Source organism: Bidens hawaiensis, unplaced genomic scaffold (genome assembly GCF_021521415.1).
Source record: "Bidens hawaiensis isolate Kalapana, Puna unplaced genomic scaffold, B.hawaiensis_p1.1 tig00003244_1, whole genome shotgun sequence".
Lineage (NCBI taxonomy): Eukaryota > Viridiplantae > Streptophyta > Magnoliopsida > Asterales > Asteraceae > Bidens > Bidens hawaiensis.
Genome location: NW_027491178.1, coordinates 1923656 through 1945115, shown reverse-complemented (window position 1 = coordinate 1945115; position 21460 = coordinate 1923656). Strand labels below are relative to the sequence as shown.

At 34.5% G+C, this 21460-nt stretch overlaps 3 protein-coding genes across 4 annotated transcripts in view; 2 read left to right on the top strand and 1 right to left on the bottom strand.

Annotated features, from left to right (window-relative positions):
* Positions 1-21460, top strand: part of LOC143623015 (uncharacterized) — a 165490-nt gene that overhangs the window by 129661 nt on the left and 14369 nt on the right. The window contains exons 1-5 of one of the 2 annotated variants that reach the window (XM_077094017.1): positions 17275-17428; positions 18862-18956; positions 19099-19156; positions 19246-19437; positions 19526-19602. In XM_077094017.1, coding sequence (XP_076950132.1) covers positions 17290-17428; positions 18862-18956; positions 19099-19156; positions 19246-19437; positions 19526-19602 — 561 coding nt within the window. In that variant the 5' untranslated portion in view covers positions 17275-17289. Of the gene's footprint in view, positions 1-17274; positions 17429-18861; positions 18957-19098; positions 19157-19245; positions 19438-19525; positions 19603-21460 lie in introns of those variants that run through there. The other variant, XM_077094018.1, reaches the window with a different exon arrangement.
* LOC143623008 (ATP synthase subunit d, mitochondrial-like) lies at positions 3103-6949 on the top strand. The gene is made up of 5 exons (XM_077094012.1): positions 3103-3342; positions 4607-4688; positions 6178-6242; positions 6505-6591; positions 6704-6949. Exons 1-5 carry the CDS (start codon positions 3172-3174, stop codon positions 6803-6805), a joined length of 507 nt encoding a protein of 168 aa, XP_076950127.1. The 5' UTR covers positions 3103-3171; the 3' UTR covers positions 6806-6949.
* On the bottom strand, positions 6898-9361 carry LOC143623007 (tetraspanin-3-like). The gene is made up of 2 exons (XM_077094011.1): positions 8821-9361; positions 6898-7408 (listed from the first exon to the last, which is right to left on the bottom strand). The coding sequence occupies exons 1-2, from the start codon at positions 9331-9333 to the stop codon at positions 7061-7063; spliced, it is 861 nt and encodes a 286-aa protein (XP_076950126.1). The 5' UTR covers positions 9334-9361; the 3' UTR covers positions 6898-7060.

Below are 21460 nucleotides of genomic sequence, written 5' to 3'. Positions count from 1 at the left end.
TATTTGTGAATCGTGGAATGATTAAACACGTGAATCTCTCATTCTACCCTCATTATAGTGAAAAAAATACCAATTATCGCGTTTTTATAATAATTTTAATTTTCATGATATACATGTGTACTGTAACTCGTAACTGTTATAAAATAGTAATTAATAAATAAATTAAGAGTTAGTCGGATTTATTATTTTATATTGGGCCTATAAGGGGCTTGTTGGATGGTTAAGATGGTTATTCTGTCATTTTAGTTCTGTTGACCACGGTTACCATTTTTTCATTTTCAACTTCCATTTTAATATTTTCGCTAAACGTGACTAGCAACGACTTGTGCGATTTTCGTTTTTCCTTGACGTGACTATTTGTGAACCGTGGAATGATTAAGCAGGTGAATCTCTTATTCTACCCTCATTATAGTGAAAAAAATACAAATTATCGCGCTTTTATAATAATTCTAATTTTCATGATACACATGTGTACTTTAATTCGCGACTGTTAAAAAATAATGATTAATAAAAAAATTAAGAGTTAGTCGGATTTAAAGTTTTATATTGGGCCTATAAGGGGGCTGTTGGATGGTTAAGATGGTCATTGTGTCATTTTAGTTTTGTTGAACACACAGGTTACCATTTTTTCATTTTCAACTTCCATTTTAAAATTTTCGCTTTCTTTTTCGCAAAACGTGGTTAGCAGCGACTTGTGCGATTTTGGTTTTTCATTGGCGTGACTATTTGTGAACCGTGGAATGATTAAACACGTGAATCTCTCATTCTACCCTCATTATAGTGAAAAAAAATATCAATTATCGCGTTTTTATAATAATTTTAATTTTCATGATACACATGTGTACTGTAACTCGTAACTGTTAAAAAATAGTAATTAATAAATAAATTAAGAGTTATTCGGATTTATTATTTTATATTGGGCCTATAAGGGGCTTGTTTGATGGTTAAGATGGTTATTTTGTCATTTTAGTTCTGTTGACCACGGTTACCATTTTTTCATTTTCAACTTCCATTTTAAAATTTTCGCTAAACGTGACTAGCAACGACTTGTGCGATTTTCGTTTTTCCCTGACGTGACTATTTGTGAACCGTGGAATGATTAAGCAAGTGAATCTCTCATTCTAACCTCATTATAGTGAAAAAAATACAAATTATCGCGCTTTTATAATAATTCTAATTTTCATGATACACATGTGTACTTTAACTCGCGACTATTAAAAAATAATAATTAATAAATAAATTAAGAGCTAGTCGAATTTATTATTTTATATTGGGCCTATAAGGGGCTTGTTGGATGGTTAAGATGGTCATTCTGTCATTTTAGTTTTGTTGAACACACAGGTTACCATTTTTTCATTTTCAACTTCCATTTTAAAATTTTCGCTTTCTTTTTCGCAAAACGTGGTTAGCAACTACTTGTGCGATTTTGGTTTTTCATTGGCGTGACTATTTGTGAACCGTGGAAAGATTAAACACGTGAATCTCTCATTCTACCCTCATTATAGTGAAAAAAATACCAATTATCGCGTTTTTATAATAATTTTAATTTTCATGATACACTGTGTACTGTAACTCGTAACTGTTACAAAATAGTAATTAATAATTAAATTAAGAGTTAGTCGGATTTATTATTTTATATTGGGCCTATAAGGGGCTTGTTGGATGGTTAAGATGGTCATTATGTCATTTTAGTTTTGTTGACCACGGTTACCATTTTTTCATTTTCAACTTCAAAATTTTCGCTAAACGTGACTAGCAACGACTTGTGCGATTTTGGTTTTTCCCTGGCGTGACTATTTGTGAACCGTGGAATGATCAAGCAGGTGAATCTCTCATTCTACCCTCATTATAGTGAAAAAAATACAAATTATCGCGCTTTTATAATAATTCTAATTTTCATGATACACATGTGTACTTTAACTCGCGACTGTTAAAAAATAATAATTAATAAATAAATTAAGAGTTAGTCGAATTTATTATTTTATATTAGGCCTATAAGGGGCTTGTTGGATGGTTAAGATGGTCATTCTGTCATTTTAGTTTTGTTGAACACTGAGGTTACCATTTTTTTCATTTTCAACTTCCATTTTAAAATTTTTGCTTTCTTTTTCGCAAAACGTGGTTAGCAACGACTTGTGCGATTTTGTTTTTTCATTGGCGTGACTATTTGTGAACCGTGGAATGATTAAACACGTGAATCTCTCATTCTACCCTCATTATAGTGAAAAAAATACCAATTATCGCGCTTTTATAATAATTTTAATTTTCATGATACACATGTGTACTGTAACTCGTAACTGTTAAAAAATAGTAATTAATAAATAAATTAAGAGTTAGTCGAATTTATTATTTTATATTGGGCCTATAAAGGGCTTGTTGGATGGTTAAGATGGTCATTATGTCATTTTAGTTTTGTTGACCACGGTTACCATTTTTTCATTTTCAACTTCATAATTTTCGCTAAACGAGACTAGCAACGACTTGTGCTTTGGTTTTTCTCTGGCGTGACTATTTGTGAACCGTGGAATGATTAAGCAGTTGAATCTCTCATTCTACCCTCATTATAGTGAAAAAATACAAATTATCGCGCTTTTATAATTCTAATTTTCATGATACACATGTGTACTTTAACTCGTGACTGTTAAAAAATAATAATTAATAAATAAATTAAGAGTTAGTCGAATTTATTATTTTATATTGGGCCTATAAGGGGCTTGTTGGATGGTTAAGATGATCATTTTGTCATTTTAGTTTTGTTGAACACAGAGGTTATCATTTTTTCATTTTCAACTTCCATTTTAATTTTTTCGCTTTCTTTTTCGCAAAACGTGTTATAAACGACTTGTGCGATTTTGGTTTTTCATTGGCGTGACTATTTGTGAACCGTGGAATGATTAAGCGTGTGAATCTCTCATTCTACCCTTAATATAGTGAAAAAAATTGTCAATTATCGCGTTTTTACAGAAAAATCTAAAATTACGTGATACCCATGTACAGTAATACTCGGAAGTGTTAAAATATAATAATTAATAAAAAAGAAATTGAGTTAGTTAAATTTATTATTTTTATAAGTAGTATAACATAATAACTAGTTAAAAAGTAAAGCAAAGTTTGATTTGAAACCCTAGGATTGGGTGTGCAGCTAATTATTGTTATTGGAGAGAAGAGAAAATGAGCGGTGCAGGTAAGAAAGTGTCGGACGTGGCATTCAAGGCTTCAAAATCGATCGATTGGGATGGCATGGCGAAGATGATCGTCTCCGATGAGGCTCGTAAGGAGTTCTCTTCTCTCCGTCGTGCTTTTGACGAAGTCAACTCCACTTTACAGACCAAATTCAGTCAGGTACAGTATTATATCATTCTATGCTCATATACGTTGCTATTGCGTCAATCAGTACAGATCTGCCTTTGATTTGAATTAGATAGCTACTTATGTATGTGTACGCAATGCATTTGTCGATGTTATTGTGTTTAGCGGTACGGATATGCGTTTGATTAGATAGTTAGGGTTTGATATTGAAATGATATTGTATTGTTTATTATATTAGGTATATACATATTATTATTATAATACATTTTTGATACTACTGCAGTTACATGTGTGTGTGCACGCGACACGCGATTAATTTCTTAATGTTAATGTGTTGAATCTGCGGCTGATTAGATAGATACCTAGAGTTTCTGCGAATTGAAAACGTTTGGATTAGGTTTTGGTACTGAAATGATGTTTTATTTGTTGTTTACATTAGGTATATATATACATGTTATGATGCATTTGATACTACTGCGGTTATGTATGTGCACGCAATGAATTTGTTGATGTTATTGCGATTAGCAATATGGATATACGTTTGGTTAGATAGGTAGGGTTTTCCGTGAATCGAAAACGTTCGGATTAGTTTTTGGTACTGGCATGATGTTTTATTTATTTACATAAGGTATACACGTATTATGATACATTTGATACTGCATATTTGCATGTGCAAACGAAGAATTTGTTGATGTTGATGTGTTGTGCGATAAGGTTCTGCATTTGATTTGATAGTTAGCGTTTCCGTGGCTTAAAAACGTTCGGATTAGGTTTTGGTACTGAAATGATGCTTTATTTGTTTACATTTAGCATACACATATTTTGGCCGATGATCTCCACAGTCTACATCTTGAATCTGTAACTAGTAATTAGATTATGATTTATTTTTTTGGGTTAAGACAGAGTTTGGACTCATGGCGATAATTTGATTTATGTTCTAGTCCTAGACTCTAGAGCTGGTGATATTGTTTTGTTGAAGTTTGGAGTGATTAAATCAGTTGATGTTAATGTGAGTGTTTACGGATCTATGAATCAAAATCATGTAAATGAGATGATGTTATATCGGGCAGTTTTATTTTTTATTCTGGATAAAACAAGTATTTTGACTAGATTGATGATAATTTGATGCAATTCTGGAGTTGGTCATTTCATTTTTATCATACAACCTTTATATGAAATTATAAGGGCTTATCATGCAGCTCAATAGATTTGGTAAATTGTGTGGCTTTATTTATGCTATCACAAACAGACCAGCATCATCATATTTTAATCAGAATATTTTTTCTAATTAACGCAGGAACCAGAACCTATTGATTGGGAGTACTACAGAAAAGGACTTGGATCTCGCATAGTTGATTCTTACAAAGAATATTATGACAGTATGTATTACTCTCTCTGCCAAAATTTAGTATGTTTATTCCTCATAGACTCATAGCACGTCTTCAGACTTTAGGCCATAGTTATTAAAAGCGTGCGCTTTTTGCGCTTAAGCGCATTTAAAGCCTTATTTTCCCAAACCTCCCCATGCGTAATAAATTCCCTTTAATAATTTGTTCTTATTCTCTAGGAGTCCCTAGCACTCCACTATTGTTCCACAATCAATTTTATAGCACACAAATCATCAATAAACTAAGAATTTACAGGTTAGTTTTTTTCTCAAAAAACCTAAATTCGGTTTTTCTATGTTTTGTTGGAAGTTGATGACACGACTGATGATGATTGAGTTGTTTTAGTTTTTGGTTTTTCTATGTTTTGGTTTTTCGTTTTTCTAATTATTATGATGTACTTGGTACTACTTCATGTTTTGGATTTTGGATTTTGGTTTTTAGTTGTTTTATAAACTATTTGAAGAATGAATGTATGTGTTCTTCATAAGATGTTCTATTTAAGTTAAAATTTTTGTTTTTTTAATGTGCGCTTTTTTTTCAAAATCGGGCGCTTTTTTTGCGCTTATCGCCTGGGCGCTAGACCCAGCCTCAACGGTTTCGAGCGCTTATTGCATTTGATAACTATGCTTTAGGCAAAGTTCAACTCATAATAACACATGGAGTTCTTTGGTATATTTTATTTTGAGTCTTGACCAGAATCTCATAATGGTGTTGAATTTCTTATGATTAATTCAGGGATATCTAGTAGCCTATTTGCAGTTCTGTACATTTATATATATTTAATAATAGCGAATCTGTGCATCTTATATAATGGGTGCGGATGCTTGCTAGCGATCATAGATTCTGTAATTATGTTACTTGTTTCAATGGCGAAGGAATGAAATTACCATGCAGGCTCTAAACTGTTTTAGAGGATATTTGCACTCTATATTTTGTTATTTTTCTCCTTACAAAACTTGCATTAAAATAAAAGAAGATAGTTGATTGATCTAGGCACTGATCCATTCCTTATAGATTTATGTTCATAATGGTCAACGGTTTGTCACTTAAAATGTCTACTATGACAATATGACATATGTGCTAGTTTGGACTCTGGACCATATATTGCATAATATAAGACTAAGTGGAAACTTCAGAAAAATAATATGGGTCTCTAGGAGTATGAATTACCCATATCTTTGGATGAAAGCATGGAATTGTGATTAGTTTAAAAAAGATTTTGTGATAACCAGTTATCCATCTTTTTTCTGTTAATCTGAAGAATGCCAGTCAAATGATACAATATGTGTGAGAACCACATAAAAACATACGCTATAGGTGTTGAAATTCGATACTGCTTTTTTATATTAATGCAATTTTATGAGGCAATCCATATGCTACTAGGAGGAGTATATTTACATAACATGACATAATATATTTACACATTTTAAGTGAATTTGTTATCTAGTTTTCTACATTCATGACCCCTTTCTTTTTATAGGTGTTGAAATTCCCAAGTTTGTTGATAAGACAACTCCAGAGTACAAGCCTAAGTTTGATGCACTGGTAAAATTACATTCTTATACATTTGATGCACATAATACTAATATTATGTTCTCTAGACTCTAGTAACCAATTATGGATGAAACTGTATATTATTATTATGTTGATAAAATTAATGGTCAAACTGTTCTAGCATGACTTACAATTGAACCAAGCTGTTATTTATACAAGCATTTTAGATTAAAATGTGCAACAAAAATAAAGATTAGTGTTACTCGTCAATTAATAGTTGTGGATCTTTAATTTTGTAATCTTGAAATGACAGTTGGTGGAACTGAAAGAAGCTGAACAGAAATCTCTAAAAGAATCTGAAAGACTAGAGAAAGAAATTGCTGAAGTCCAAGAGCTGAAGGTAACAATCATACACTGTCTTAAGTACGAGTCAAAACGAGTTGGGTCGATTTTGAATCTTGGAAGTTATATGCGTTTAGTTATGAAATTGATTGTTGTCTTATTTATAACAGAAAAAGCTTAGCACCATGACTGCTGATGAGTACTTTGAGAAGCACCCAGAATTGAAGCAGAAATTTGATGATGAAATCAGAAATGATTATTGGGGATATTGATTGCTGCTTTCTTCATGTCAATCAATCTCCCTTTTGTTTTAAATAAAGCAAAATCATTCTCTTTTGTTTGCTATCGGTATGGCCCGATACTGTCACATTCGATAAAATCGTTTATTAATCTTATTACTCGTTTTTGATCGTTGATACACTACCAAAAGCTTTAGACAAACACAAATATTAAACATTAAATATTACAAACAAATTATATCTAACCAAGATCAAACGCGAGCGAAATAAACTGGTGACTTTCGTTGACTAAAACTGTATCCAACTAGGGCGTGATTTCTCCATGCGGGTCTCGCCATATAGTTCATCGTTGTCCATCCTTCTATTGTTCCTAAAAGCAGCACACGCAACAACATAGGCGATGACTAGCAGGATGAGAACAACGATGTTGATAACCGACACCTTTCTCCAACTCTTCCTTAAACCATCAAGCACACCTGCCTTGCATGAGTTACAGTTGTAACAAAGCTGTTGTTGGTCGTTGCTCCATCGGTTGCAGTCATAGTTGTTCACCGTCAATACAGAATTGACTGGATTCCATGTTGTCTCGTTCACATATGTGAACCCGCATTCTGTTGGTGGCTTGCAACATCCCGACTGTAATAAACATAAAATGTAAGACGGTTATGGTGTGTGAAAGGACCGATTTACCCTTTTCTTGCCTAACCAGTAGCAACCACTCAATGTCATGATGCTTTTATATAGGGACCTACTTCCCAAAAATAAAGCAAATAATTCAACATCATAATTGAAATCAAAATGATATCATATGGTGACCCCGAAAATCTTGATTGCGAGGCTACAATGAGATACCCGATTCGATGGATGATGTCTAGATAAACATCACCAAAAATATCTTAAAAGTTTATCATCTTTGGTAATAGTGTTCATATAAATCATGACTCGAAGCTCGTTTGAAAGTGACTTGTTTAGTAAACGAGTTGTGCTCAGGCCTCAGGCACCATTAGCTCACTTAAATTAACCCTAAACTATATATCCCAAATAAAAGAATTCAATATTCTAACGATCCAAGTTGAGCCATACTAAGTTAAATTTTAAAAAGCCGAGCCTAATTCAAGCTCAAGTTTACAACTCAGTTTAAAATTTGAGCCAAGTTTGAGCCCGCCCGGCTTGGCTCATCAACAACCTCAAAAGAACTTATTACCGTATCATATAAAATAATAAGCAGATACATATAGTTAAAATACACAATTTTTTATACCAACTTTGATGAGTGGAAGTGTAATAAAAGCATAACAGCAAGTTGTACATGAGATATATGGCTTTGAAGAGGGAGAAAGAGCAAATCCAAAAGTGAAGTAAAAGGAAACAGTTGAGATTTGGGGTATCTTAATTGAATGTTGAAACCTTGACCAAGCAATCGCAGGTTAAGGGTGTTCGGATAGATGGTTTATTATTAAAATTGTTATCCAGGTTATTATAGCTCATGAATTTGATACAATAATCTTATTTTTATTAAAAAAAACTGGTTATATTTTCGCATATCTAATAACTTTAGAACTCTATTTAAAGGAACTCTATTTTAAATATACGTATTCCGTATGCAAAAAAAATATGTGTATCATCTATATAAATAGGTGTAACAAACGTTCATACAAATGTATGAACCATGTAATTTGCATAGATGTAATGAACATTTACATATTCATAGTCGAATCGCGTTTTTCTTAAATGTAACTTACATACATTAATATGAAAAAAAATTAAAACAGTAATTGTTAAAAGTAGTTATCTTTCACAACTTTGTCAGAGTATTCATTAATTCCCTTTTACACAATATCCATACATTATTATTTTTTTAAAAAAAAGTAAATATTCATGATAACTATCCATCCGCATATTAAACGGTCATGTCTCTAGGCAACTTACAAGTGTCACTATTCCCCTTTATTTTCCTTAAATTATTTATCCAAACATATCATAATTCACGAAACCAATACAAATATAACTTTTATATAAAATAAAAAACCAAATAAAAAGCCACTAACCTCAATAGGATTAAGCTTCCGCCTATAATACGTATCAGCCGACTCCGGATACCCACCCACAACCCGACCCGTTTTCCTACAAACACCCGAATCACGAACACACGAACTTATCTTCCTCCAATACTCATTACTCGCGACCCGGTCCTTCAACCAACCCGAATAGTCGGGTAAATAATAATCCTCATAGCCCCGGTTCAACACGGGTCGACCCGACCCTTTATCCGTTACCACGTAAGCAAATATTACAAATCCTAAAAGTAACACGATAATAAAAAACATGACCCATAGGTATAGGTACATGAGGAAAGTGTTACGGTAACACGCCCCCGCGAACCCGGCTAGCGAGACCACCATGATCGCTACACCGATGACGATTAATGGCCATTGGAGGAACGTTAAACAATCGGTGTTGTTCGCGCGGGTCGATAGCCATATTCCGCCTCCCAGGATTGGGATTGAGAGGAGTAACGTGATGAAGTTTAGTAAACCGACTAGGTGATTACTCGTTCGCATGTTTAGGGATTCTCATAAACGACCATGAAATAATGTGAGTGTGTTGTGATTGTGGGTTTAATGATGGGATGATATTATTAGCCTATTAGGGGTAGAGTACACAAAAATAAAAGTGACATTGTGAAATGACGATAATGGGTTTATTGGGGAAGTGGGTAAGGATGAGGGTGAAGGGTAGTTGTGTAAATTTATGTGTGAAGTGAGAATGTAAATATCTAAGTTGTCGATGGGGTGAAGGTGACGTGTCATGCGTTGGTTATGTTCAAAATCAAAAGCGGGTTACAAATAATCTATGTTTGGGTTGAAAAGAGTTGATAAATATCGTGGATTAAGATTTTAATTTATTAATTTTAAATAATGTTTAGGTTATATTCTCAAATGTACATATCTAGTGGGCTTTAGTTAGACAATAATATTCTCCTGCTTCATGTTTTATTCATGCTCTTAAATCTTTTGATAGACCACTCGTTGTGATTATCCATTGCCACGTGCACAAATATGTTAACCCGTTTTTTATGCCAGGTAACTGAACCTGGTACTTGTCAATGCGGTCTAAACCTGTTTGATCAATAACCAGTAACCGTTTTAACAAGTCAAAAACACTAACCTATGAAACCAGTAAGGTTAAAACCTGAACTGGTTAACCGCTTAAACAGTTAAACGGTTAAAAGACCAATTTCTTTTATGAAAATAAAAAAATGTTGACCAACTATTTATGTTGACTTTTTTGGTCAACGATGACCAAAAAGTCAAAGTTGAGTTGTTGACCCAGCCCTAGTTTCATCCATTCTTCAACCTTAACCTACTGGAATGAAACAATTTAGCTTAGAAGACATACAAACACGCATAAACAAGTTAACATCTTGCAGTGACCCTAACCGTGTTTCAGACACCACTTCCTTTAACTTTATATTTTTTTGGTCATCAAAACTGAGGAATTTGTATAATAATTAATTCTTGATCAAGTACTATGACTAGTGAAAGACAACAAATCGATTCGTTTTGATATAAAATCCGAACTACCAACCGAACCAATGAACCACTTATGATCGATCCATACTCCTCCATCCGATCTAGCATCCCCTCCATTTTTCTATCTTCCATCTTTATTTATAATCAACTTAATGATTTATTTTCAATGGTCCACATATCCCGGTTAGTAGTTGTCGGTGTAGACTAAATGACTCTTATTTCATGCAACAGAAGTCGTACATTTTCTTACTGATACCTTATTAAAAAAACAAATAAAATTCATTTTCAAGGTTTATACATTAAACCCAAAAGTGAATCATTCAGTGAATAAGTTTCAAAGATTGAGCACCAGAAGCTTGTGCAAATATCCCACATCGGAACAATGATAAACTTTTGTTTTGTTTATAAACAGAACATGATATGTGATTGCTTTCTAGCTTGGTTACGCAAGCTTGTGACTCAAGTGAGGGCACTAAAGTGGGTTGGACTGTGATGGAACTTAGAATGGTTGGGTCAAGCCGTTGCAATTTCCGGCTTGCCCGTTTCAAGTTTGGAGTTGAGCTATGTGGTTTGAGCGAAGGCTCGGGCCACTTCGTTCCTAGAGATGAGGGCACTGCGTTAGGCTGGTTTCACAGATCTGCGAGAACCTTACGCTCTGAACAGTGGAAGGATTGCAGGTCGGTGTATCCTTGGCTCAAATGACCGTCTCGGCTCCATCTAATGAACACCCACTTTTTAACTAGAACCTAACACATGCCAAGTTCACTAATCCATTTCACAAATCATAAATGTCAAGTTCACAAGTCACTTTGCTTTTGCATTTGCTTCCCTCATAATTTTTCGAATTATAACTGCTTTTTCTGGTCCAAGCGGAGAAAAATATCCTGTTCAAATTGGCTCGTTACAGCACTTAGAAGCTTACCAACATCTTTGAATTTCACCCTGTTATCATTTCATAAAGGCACCAATGACATCTGTTACTTGCCTCATTAACTCTTTTTTCTCAGTGGAAGAATATGAAAATGTTGTAAAACTTGACGGACCACAGAATACTAATACTGTGAAAGAGCTAGATTGCGAAGGTAGGGGACATATGTTGAAGATATCCAAAAGTCTCTTCTTGAATTCCGGCGAATAAATAGTAGCTTCCTGTTGGTTCGGCTACAAACACAAAACGTATACGAGCTTTCACAAAATAGGGTTTAAAATCATAAGGAAAACAACCTAAAAAACAGTTTGGTTGCACATAAACAGACCGCTTATTGAATATCATGCAATATACTCACTTTACAGCGATAGATAACAACAGAAAACACGAAACAGTGTTACAATCCAAAGAGAAACAACTTAAAATATGAAAAAAAAAAAGTGTTCATATCACCTTGAATTCACGGTTGACACTTATGAGAAATTTGACATAATCTTGAGCCTCCTCCAAGCGTTTTGCAGTTAGCTTAATACTGCACTTGTTGCACAACGCGGAAGTAAATTTCGACCAGAAGTCATGTGCACTAACAGGTTCATTGGCACTCTTATTTAAGGCTTCTTCAAAATGGTATAAATATTTTGCAATTATCATCCTTTCGTCTACATGGACCAACTGCAAAGACAGGGTAATACCCTGGGTATTAGTCTAGGACATGTTCGGTTTAGAGTAATACCCCGTGTATTAGTCTTGTATAAGTTCAGTTTGTATTGTTGTAGGTAAACACAAAAACCATATTATATTTGTCATATACCGGCAATATCATTATATTTGTTATTAAATTTTTTTCCAGGTCTCAGTCGTGGAAATTGCAAGACCACGTCCTGCGAAACGCTGGTGTTACAGGGGTAGATCCTGACTACTCTTTTGCACTTGGTAATATTGGAATAACTCTCCCGAACCTTGATATAGGCGGTTTTACTGATAAGGAGACCGCCCCCAAGAAATCTCAACAAACCTTGGCGAGTGCTCTTTATAGTAAACACGTACATGATTTGGAGGAGCGATTCGATATGACCCCGAGACAAAAGGCAGTTTTAGCTTGTCTCAAAAGGCAACGGATGTCGGCAGTTGAATACAGAGCCATTCTTAAATACCGGCTTATGATTCCCCTTTTCCCTCCAGATGAATTATGCCCCGTTTGTAAAAAAGCTTGTTTGGATAGATTCGGTGAGCATGCCCTCCACTGTAAGGAATTGCCGGGATTCAAGTATCGTCATGACTGGGTTAGAGATGTGTTATGGGATGTGCTTAGACGTGCCGGGATCTCAGCCAAGAAAGAGGCATCTGTTAACTTTTTGACTGATCCGCGTGAGGGAAGATCTACCCTGCGTCCTGCGGATGTTCTTGTGTTTGGCTGGGCAGGGGGTAAGCATGCGTGTGTTGACCTCACTGGGGGGTCCCCGTTGGTGGGGCTGAGAGACAGTGGCTTCATACCGGGACAGGCGGTTTTAAGAGCGGAGTCTAGGAAGGTTGCTAAGCATGAGACATTGTGCTTGGAGAATCAGCACGTGTTCATTCCATTTGCCTTCGACACTTTTGGATCCCTAGCTCCCGAGGCGGTTCGCTTCTTGGAGCGGGTGCAGAAGGTGGTCCACAGTGACTCGCAGAGCCCGAGGAACCAAGGATTTATATATAGTAGAATAGGCTTTGCGATTCAAAAGGGGATAGCGGCGCAGCTTGTTGCTCGCTTACCCATTATCCAAATGTAGTTCGGTTTGTGTTATATATAAAAGGACATTTAGAAGAAGTTTTTTTTTCAGTAGACCTCCGGGAACACAAAAACCATATTACATTTGTCATATACCGGCAATCATGTTCTTTGCCATTAAATTTCCTTTCTTCTAAATGTTATCAAATTCGCATTTAAAAAGTAGTCGATTAATAACCCATTAAAAATCCAGTGAGAAATAGTGTGAAATTTCCATACATAAACATTTAACTAGACCTCACTATGCTACTACAGACTTGAGAGGAACCATCTCGGCCGCCATTCTTCTTGCTACATAAGGGGTCTTCTTGCTACTTTCTTAACTTCCTTGATCTTTAGATCCAGAGGCATTCCCAAAAATAATTTCAGTTTAGAAGTTTCCATGGATTCAAACTCACTAATTACTTGATCAACTTTCTTGAATGGAATAGTTTTGTCATTTACGAAGGGTTGAAGAAAATCTAGAAACTGCGAGTTCAAATCGCTCCTGTTCAAGGAACGTGCCATAGAGCCTGGACGCACCGCAGAAGCTAGCTGACCACTCGAAGAGCATTCGCGTTTTGGAAAGAATATGGGACATATACCGAGGATTTTCCTAAGTTCAGCCTTGACTTTTGGCTCAAATACAGTTGGTTCATCAGTGTTTTGCATTGACAAAAATGGTTTAAAATCAACTAGTTATAGTTTATGTTCTGTTTTGAAAATATGAAAAAACAGTGTTAATATCACTTTAAAATGATCGTCCAGAGTTTTTAGATATCGGTAATAAAGTTGAACATCATGAAATGTTTCACCGTTTTTAGCAACAGAGCAAGACTCGCACAAACTGTCAGAAAAATCGGACCAGAAAGTAGTCGGGTCCCTGTGTTCTACTAACTGCCTTTTTAAGGCACTTTCAAGATGAAAAAGATACATAGTGTGATGCTTGGCCCAGACGTTCGGCATCATCACCTACACATTACCATAATATATTAAACTCTCATAACCTACACATTACCATAGTATTTTAAACTCTCATAGTCCTACATGCATAAGAAATATATTTGCACTCAAACATACTCCATGCTTTGAATTTTCATTTTGGATTGGTGAGTTTTACAAACCCCTAAATCCCTAAACCCGAACAACCCATAATTCTTGAGCCTCAAGAACAACAAAAGTGGCTTAGCAAATTGTCGGGCTTCCAACAATTTGATGATGGGTAATTTAAGCACCCTTTAAGTATCTTATAAGCCTCAAGAGAGGTTTCATTTTTTTTATGCATAAGTGTTATTAATAATATCGCCAGGCATAAGAAACAAATTAACAAACTCCCAAAATCAATAATATATGACTATATTTACATTCAAGTAATACTACTAATAATAATAATCTATGTCTATGTAACCAAATAACAAAGTTCTCAAGTCTTTTCATATTGAACAGACTCATTGATCTATCAAATTTCATATTATGCAAGAAACAAAGTGTAAAAAATGTAGTTACCAACCATGGATGAAGAAGGTGTGCAAGAAGCTGCACTTTCAACTTGAAGATCAACTTCGAGCATGTTTGCCATTAATTAATGGGAGACGAGGCAAGAGAAGAAGCTAGTGTGTGTTTAAAAGCTTCCTGAGGAAGCTCAGCACACTTCCCAGTGTCTAATGCTCAATTGTTACTTGTATCAATCAAAACGATTAAACATTTCATTTTATTTTCATATCTTGTTAAATAAATATTGTATCAATTATCTTTCTTTTTAGTAAACTATAAAATTTCCTACGCAATATCAACATGCGTTTGATTTGATCGAAATTATCATCGTTTTATTAAGTAGTAGATAAGTAATTAGAATAGTTTCATAATATAGTTAAGCAAACAGACTTGAATTATGTTGATCCGACCCATTTTAAATCAATTTGTTTTGACCGGTAACTATGCCTGTTTCTGCCGACACATAATAAAAAAATATGGATCCGCTACATGACAGTACCACAATCCTAACAAGAGGTAGTTCACACTTCACATTGATGCTTCTTCACCGCCTGACTTGTTCCGGCCTTAAGCATCTCGAGTTTACTCTTGATTTTCAAGTCCAAATGTGAATGGTTTTGAGGAATTATGAATGTATGTGTATGAATGGTCCACCCAGGCCCGGCTCCGAGAAGTCAAAAATTTTTTTTGACCGAAGACGAAAAACATATTGAGCCTCAAGTAAAATGAGTATTTTTTTTTGCTTTAAACAATTTAATTTTTAAATTGGCATACATGGTTATGATTTGGGTTGTGTAAAAAACTTTTGTATTAAAATAGGCTTAAACATGTCCAAAATCATACTAAAACCCAGAACTTGAGAATCATACTCTTTTGCCACTAAGCCAAACTAGTTGTAACATAATTAAGTTTAAACATTATATAAACATATTGTTTTTCATAAAATACATATAATTTTTTTGAAAAAAGGAAATCGAGCCTAACAGGACCACCCAACCCTCCCTAAAGACCGGCTCTGGGTGCACCTGAATTTAACGGTTCCATTGTTTATATGAATGTTTCTTTAATATTATGTTACTATAGTGACCGACACATGAGTCTTTGTATGCATATAAAAAAGATTTATTTCAGATTGACTCGGGTCGGGTGATCAAGTCATTTAACTTTCCTCACATTTAAAAAATTATTTGATATTTTTTTTTATTTATTATGAAATTGTCTCCCTGTGTCATTTTAGTTTATCCATAGAAAAATCTTTTGAAATGGAAAATTGAAAGGGATGAAATGGTTTATAGAAGAGAGAAAATATTTTTGGGTTTTCAGGTGTTTTGCCATTTGAAATGGCTGAACCTACAATGGTTGCAGAGCGTGTCAGAAATTGTCTGGTGAGCTGGAGGTTTTTCTAATGTTCCGTCATTTTAAATGGCGGAACACCACTTTTACCCTTTATAGCCCGCCCCTATAGCATTTGTTTCACTTCGCCGTTTGAAATGACGGAAATGAATAGTAGTAGTATTCCTGACACGTTTGACGAGACTTTTTGACCACATTGTTCACTCATGACAATTGACATAGACTTTTCTGCTTTTTGACTATACTATTTACTCATGTCATTTCAAATGACGGAAGTAAACAGTTTTGACATTGATAACATATTGACAAGATTTTTCTCCTCTTTAATCATACTATTAACTAATGCCATTTCAAATGGAGTTATATTATTATTTTTTTACAGTAATATTTTTCTTAAATTTTTTTATTTGAAAAATATAGTTTTCAATTTATTACAACTTTTATTTTTCTTTTAATTTTTTCTGATAACCATGAAATCAGAGTTTTTTAAGTTTTTATTTTATAAGTAATTAAAAAAGTAAAATTTAAATATTTCAAATTCAAATATTTATTATAAAATATTTAAATTATACATTTTTTATTTGAAATATTTAAATTTTACTTTTTTAATTACTCATAAAATATAAACTAAAAATGTTAAAAAAAACCTTGGTTTCATAATTATTAGAAAAGATGAAAAGAAAAATAAAAGTTGTAATAAATGGAAAATATATTTTTCAAATAAAAATTTTTAAGAAAAATAATATTGTAAAAAATATAATATAACTTCGCTCTTGATATTTGAAATAACATAAGTGAATCGTATGATCAAAAAGGAAAAAAAGTATTGTCAATGCGTCATGAGTGTCAGTACTGTTTACTTCCGTTATTTGAAATTGCATGAGAGAATAATATGGTCAAAAGGCAGAAAAGTCATGTCAATTATCATAAGTGCCAGTATTGTTCACTTCCACCAATTGAAATGACATGAGTGAACAATGTGGTTAATAGGTCTCGTCAAACGTGTCAGGAATATCACTATTCGCTTCCGCCATTTTAAACGGTGAAAGTGAAACATATGTTATAGGGGCATGCTATAAAGGGTAAAAGTGGTGTTCCGCCATTTCAAACGACGAAACACGTGGATAATAAGTCACTTCTGTCATTGGAAATGACGGAACACCAGAAAAACCTTCAATTTATCAGACAATATATGACACTCTCTACAACTTCCGCCATTTCAAATGACGCAACACGTAGAAACCCAACAATATTTAATCACTCTCATATTTCTCATTTATAAAAAAATTTCTTTATCCATATGTTTGTTTAACTCACGTGTCACGATTTTAACCGCAGTCGATCTCCCGCCATTACCACAGACATATATATAATAATAATAATAATAATAATAATAATAATAATAATAATAATAATAATAATAATTTGTCCGTGAATTCCATCAGAAGTTGACCTACAATCGATGAGCTCCTCCGGCAGTAGGTGGTGGCGGACATCATCTGAGGTTTGGATAAATGTGGTGTCCGTTTTGCTACTCGGACAATTGGTCTCCTTTATACTCGCAATTCTCAACTTCACTTCTTCTCTATCCGCCAATCTCGGTATTATTTTAATCAAATCATTCATTCTCTTAGTCTGTCTTACACATTCAATTTTGTGAAACTTGTAATTATGATTCATTATTTACAACAGATACCAGTAAACTTAAGCAGCAATTTGTTTGTTCCGTTTAAGATAATGAGGGAAAATTACGGTTATATTAGCTGGTACGGAGGTCGGCTCGTTTCGATCTTTATATCTAAAGCTCAACCTCAGCTCGTGAGTAGTTTTCCAAGCTCGAACTCGGATCAGGCTCGACTTGTTTACTATTTATTAATTAATATATATATATATAATTATTTTATATATTTTTTCTAATTAAAATTTTATATATAACATAAAATTTGTATTATATAGTTATTTTATCATAACATTATATATATTATAAAAATTATATAAATGACAGACACGTTTAGGCTCACAAACCGGCTCGAGCTCGATAAGCGAAGCTCAAGCTCGGGCTCGTTTATTAAACTAGCTTACTTTTAGGCTCACGAGCCGGCTCGAGCTCGATAAGCAAAGCTCAAGCTTTGGGCTCGTTTATTAAACTAGCTTACTTTTAGGCTCGAAATCGGACTCGTTTAAGCTCGGCTCGATTGAGCTTTTTCATGAGCCGATATCGAGTAGCTTGCGAGCAACTCAGCTCGTTTGCACCCGTAGTATTCTTTACAATAAACCCTAATTAATATACTCTATGTCTATCTAATAGCCCAGATATTAAGCTAATCCGTTCCGTGATGCACTTTGTCATTAATTTATTGCAGTTTGTCTAGGTAAAGTTACTTATTTGTTGTTATCCTTACAAAAATGCGAGTCTTGTGAAATTGTTCTGTGTAGTTATATTTCTGATGATATGATTACGACACTTGACATATTGTTTATGGTTTAGTAAGTTTAGAGCGTTGAAGTTAGCATTTAATTTTTAAGCATTTGTTGTTTGATTCATTAAGATCATGAGAAGTGTAATAATCATATCATTAGGAAGATATTTAAACATATAATTAGGAGGATTCAGGGGTTAAAGTGTACAAATTGTTGGATTATGTGGCAATACATCCGTTGCTAATAATACAGTTCTTCTTAACCCAAAATTCATGCACAACAGCTAGATTTTTAAGTATGCATATAGTATTATACCTTTTGACATTTGTGTGTGTATAATAGATAGAAGTAGATATACATTGCCAAGCTTCAATCCACCTGAAACACAAACTAAATTAACAATTTGTGTGCTAGATACCTGCAATTCACAAGAAAACAAGAACTCATATATATTTTTAAATAATTTATGTTCATTTCCTAACAATATATATTTGTTGATATCCAAAAACTGTCTGTTTCTTTTCCTTATTTCTTATTTGTTAAATTATAGTCGGTTTCTTCAGTTATTTTATGGTATTTTGACCTATATATGCGGGTTGTTTCTTCTCAATAGGTGCTAATTCACCTGTTACTCTGGGACTCTTTGGCTATATGGCTTTGACCGTGGTCAATGGAAGCATCTTGTTATACCAACGCCATGAACTCGTGGTCAGCAACTTATACATCTATGTGTGACTGTATAAAACCTCAATCTTTCAATTTTACTTATCTTGTTTTAATTCTTGGTTCTGAGTAAATTGCTTTAAAGTTTGATCATTGTTTTATACAATTCATTATGGAATTTGTGCAGAATCCATGGTATTGGTATGCACTTATAGCATTTTTTGATGTTCAAGGCAACTATCTTTGTAGGTTTGCTACTCTTCATCTCTTACTTTTGCGTATTAGGTTCTCATATTAGGATATTGACTTTTATAATGTTGACCATTGACTGCAGTTAATTCAGCATATTACTTCACATCAATTACTAGTGTGGCATTATTGGATTGTTGGACAGTTGCATGGGTCATACTTTTTACTTGGTTGTTTTTGGGCACAAAATATTCTCTATGGCAGCTTTTTGGTGCAGCTATTTGTGGATTAGGCCTTTGTTTAGTGGTTCTTTCTGATGTTGGAGTTGGTGGTGGAGGTGATGATGATTTCATATAAACATTTAAATTACATATTTTTCATAATAAATATAATAAACTATAGATTGATAATTTATTGCATTTCAGGAGGTTCGAATCCACTTTTGGGTGATATACTTGTCACTGGAGGGACAATTTTTTATGCATTGAGCAATGTTGGAGAGGTCAGACAATGGGCATCTATTTAGAGGCGGTAATATAGGCGGGCGGATTGACTAATGGGGTTAAAACAAGTCGGGTCGGGTTGTGTCAAGTGCCAGCCCATAGATACTTTATTACATTTTTTTAATTCAAATTATTTCAAAACTAATCTAATTTTTTTCTGTGCCTCGGGCCAGATTACCTTGTGGTTTAAAATTTATGGATATGGTCTACAACCACCTAGTTTGCTTTCATAAATGGTCCATGTGTCAGGTAAGATTACTAATTTACTCTTTTAAAAGTTACAGTTTGACCCTTGTTTTGTTTACTATTACTATTATTCCGATTGCCACTACCACTACTGCTGCTGCTATCGTTATTAAATATACTAGTTATATATTTAATTATGATAATAATCATAGTGATAAAAAACAACAAGGGTTAAACTGTAATTTTAAAATAAGTAAACTAGAAAAATGGGTTAAAGTGTAAATTTTGAAAAGGGCGAAATGAAGCAAACCAAGTGGTTGGGGACTATATGTGAAGAAACACGGATCCAATCCCCGGGTATGGGTCTTGGATCCAATGAGTCTACGGGGTAAAGTACGATAATTACAACTAAGATATGAGTAAAGCTTCCCAAAGTCCAATGACCGGAACATGCAAAACAGACACCGTGAGTCTCGTTACAGGAAGGACAAGAGGGGGGTCTTCCTGTAACCACCCTCCGGCGTGAGAATCAGTAACCTTCGTAAATGAAGAAAGTATTAAAGTAAGCAGACTAAGTGTAGTCAGAATGCAAGTGAGTGAATGAATGCCTCATACCGTTTGACAAGGTATTTATAGCCGAAGGATGTAGGAAGATGATTGGGCCAGCTGTCCTCTTCCAGAAGATCTTTGATAACTGCCTGGACGCGTGTCCTCTTGTGATAGGTTGAACTATACGTCCCATGTGCATGGGCATAACAACCTGGACACGCGTCTCCCGATGATAGGATGGATTGCACCCTGGCCATGTGCACGGTTATAACAAACTGGCCAAGTGTCCTTTATTTATTGGCTGTTCAGTCACGTATTCTCCAAGTAAGAATCATGAACCTTCTTCTAGAGAGTATTTGAGTTATGACAGCTGTCCCGCTGGCCTTGTCTTCCGGATGTTTAGGCGGATAGATATCCTATCCTGCGGATGACTTTTGAGGAAGCCGGGATGCTTCCGCATGTGTTATGAGGACGTTCCTCCTTATTCGTGATATGCGGGTGATCAATGTGTCCCGCGGATGGTTTATAAGAGGATTCTCTGTAACCCGGGGGTGATACTTAAGGGTATTTGGGTCTTTTTGGTACCCTACCTCTACAAGTCCCCCTAGTCCAGTGTTTCTTCCGTGTGAAATCTTTATGCGGGTGAAATTCTGCACTTAATGCGTTTTGGGGATTTTTATTGTTCAGAAGTTAGGTAGAAAATATCTTCTGATGGTATGGATAATCATGAAAAAGGACAAGTTGACCACTCGCAGGCGTGTGAACAGGTGATGGGACGTTTTTTTACGGCTGTCACTGTACCCGACTGTACAACTTTTTCTCTTTTTCGAATTTGTGACGTGGCAGTCACTGGTTGGATGATGTTTTTCTCTCTCTACTGTTCATATCCCATCACATTAATTGCGATTGGTATAAATAGTGGGAGTTATCTTCTATTTGAAGTTTTATCGTCTTTATTCTCTAGCCATCTTTTTGCTTTTCTCTCTGATAAAGTATCAAACTTTCTTATATGTCCTCCTTGAATCTTCCTAAGATGTCGAACGTTCAAACAGAGGTTGACGAGATAGAGATTTTATGGGATTATTCTGACTATGAGAAGTTGTTAGAGACTTATGGTATTCC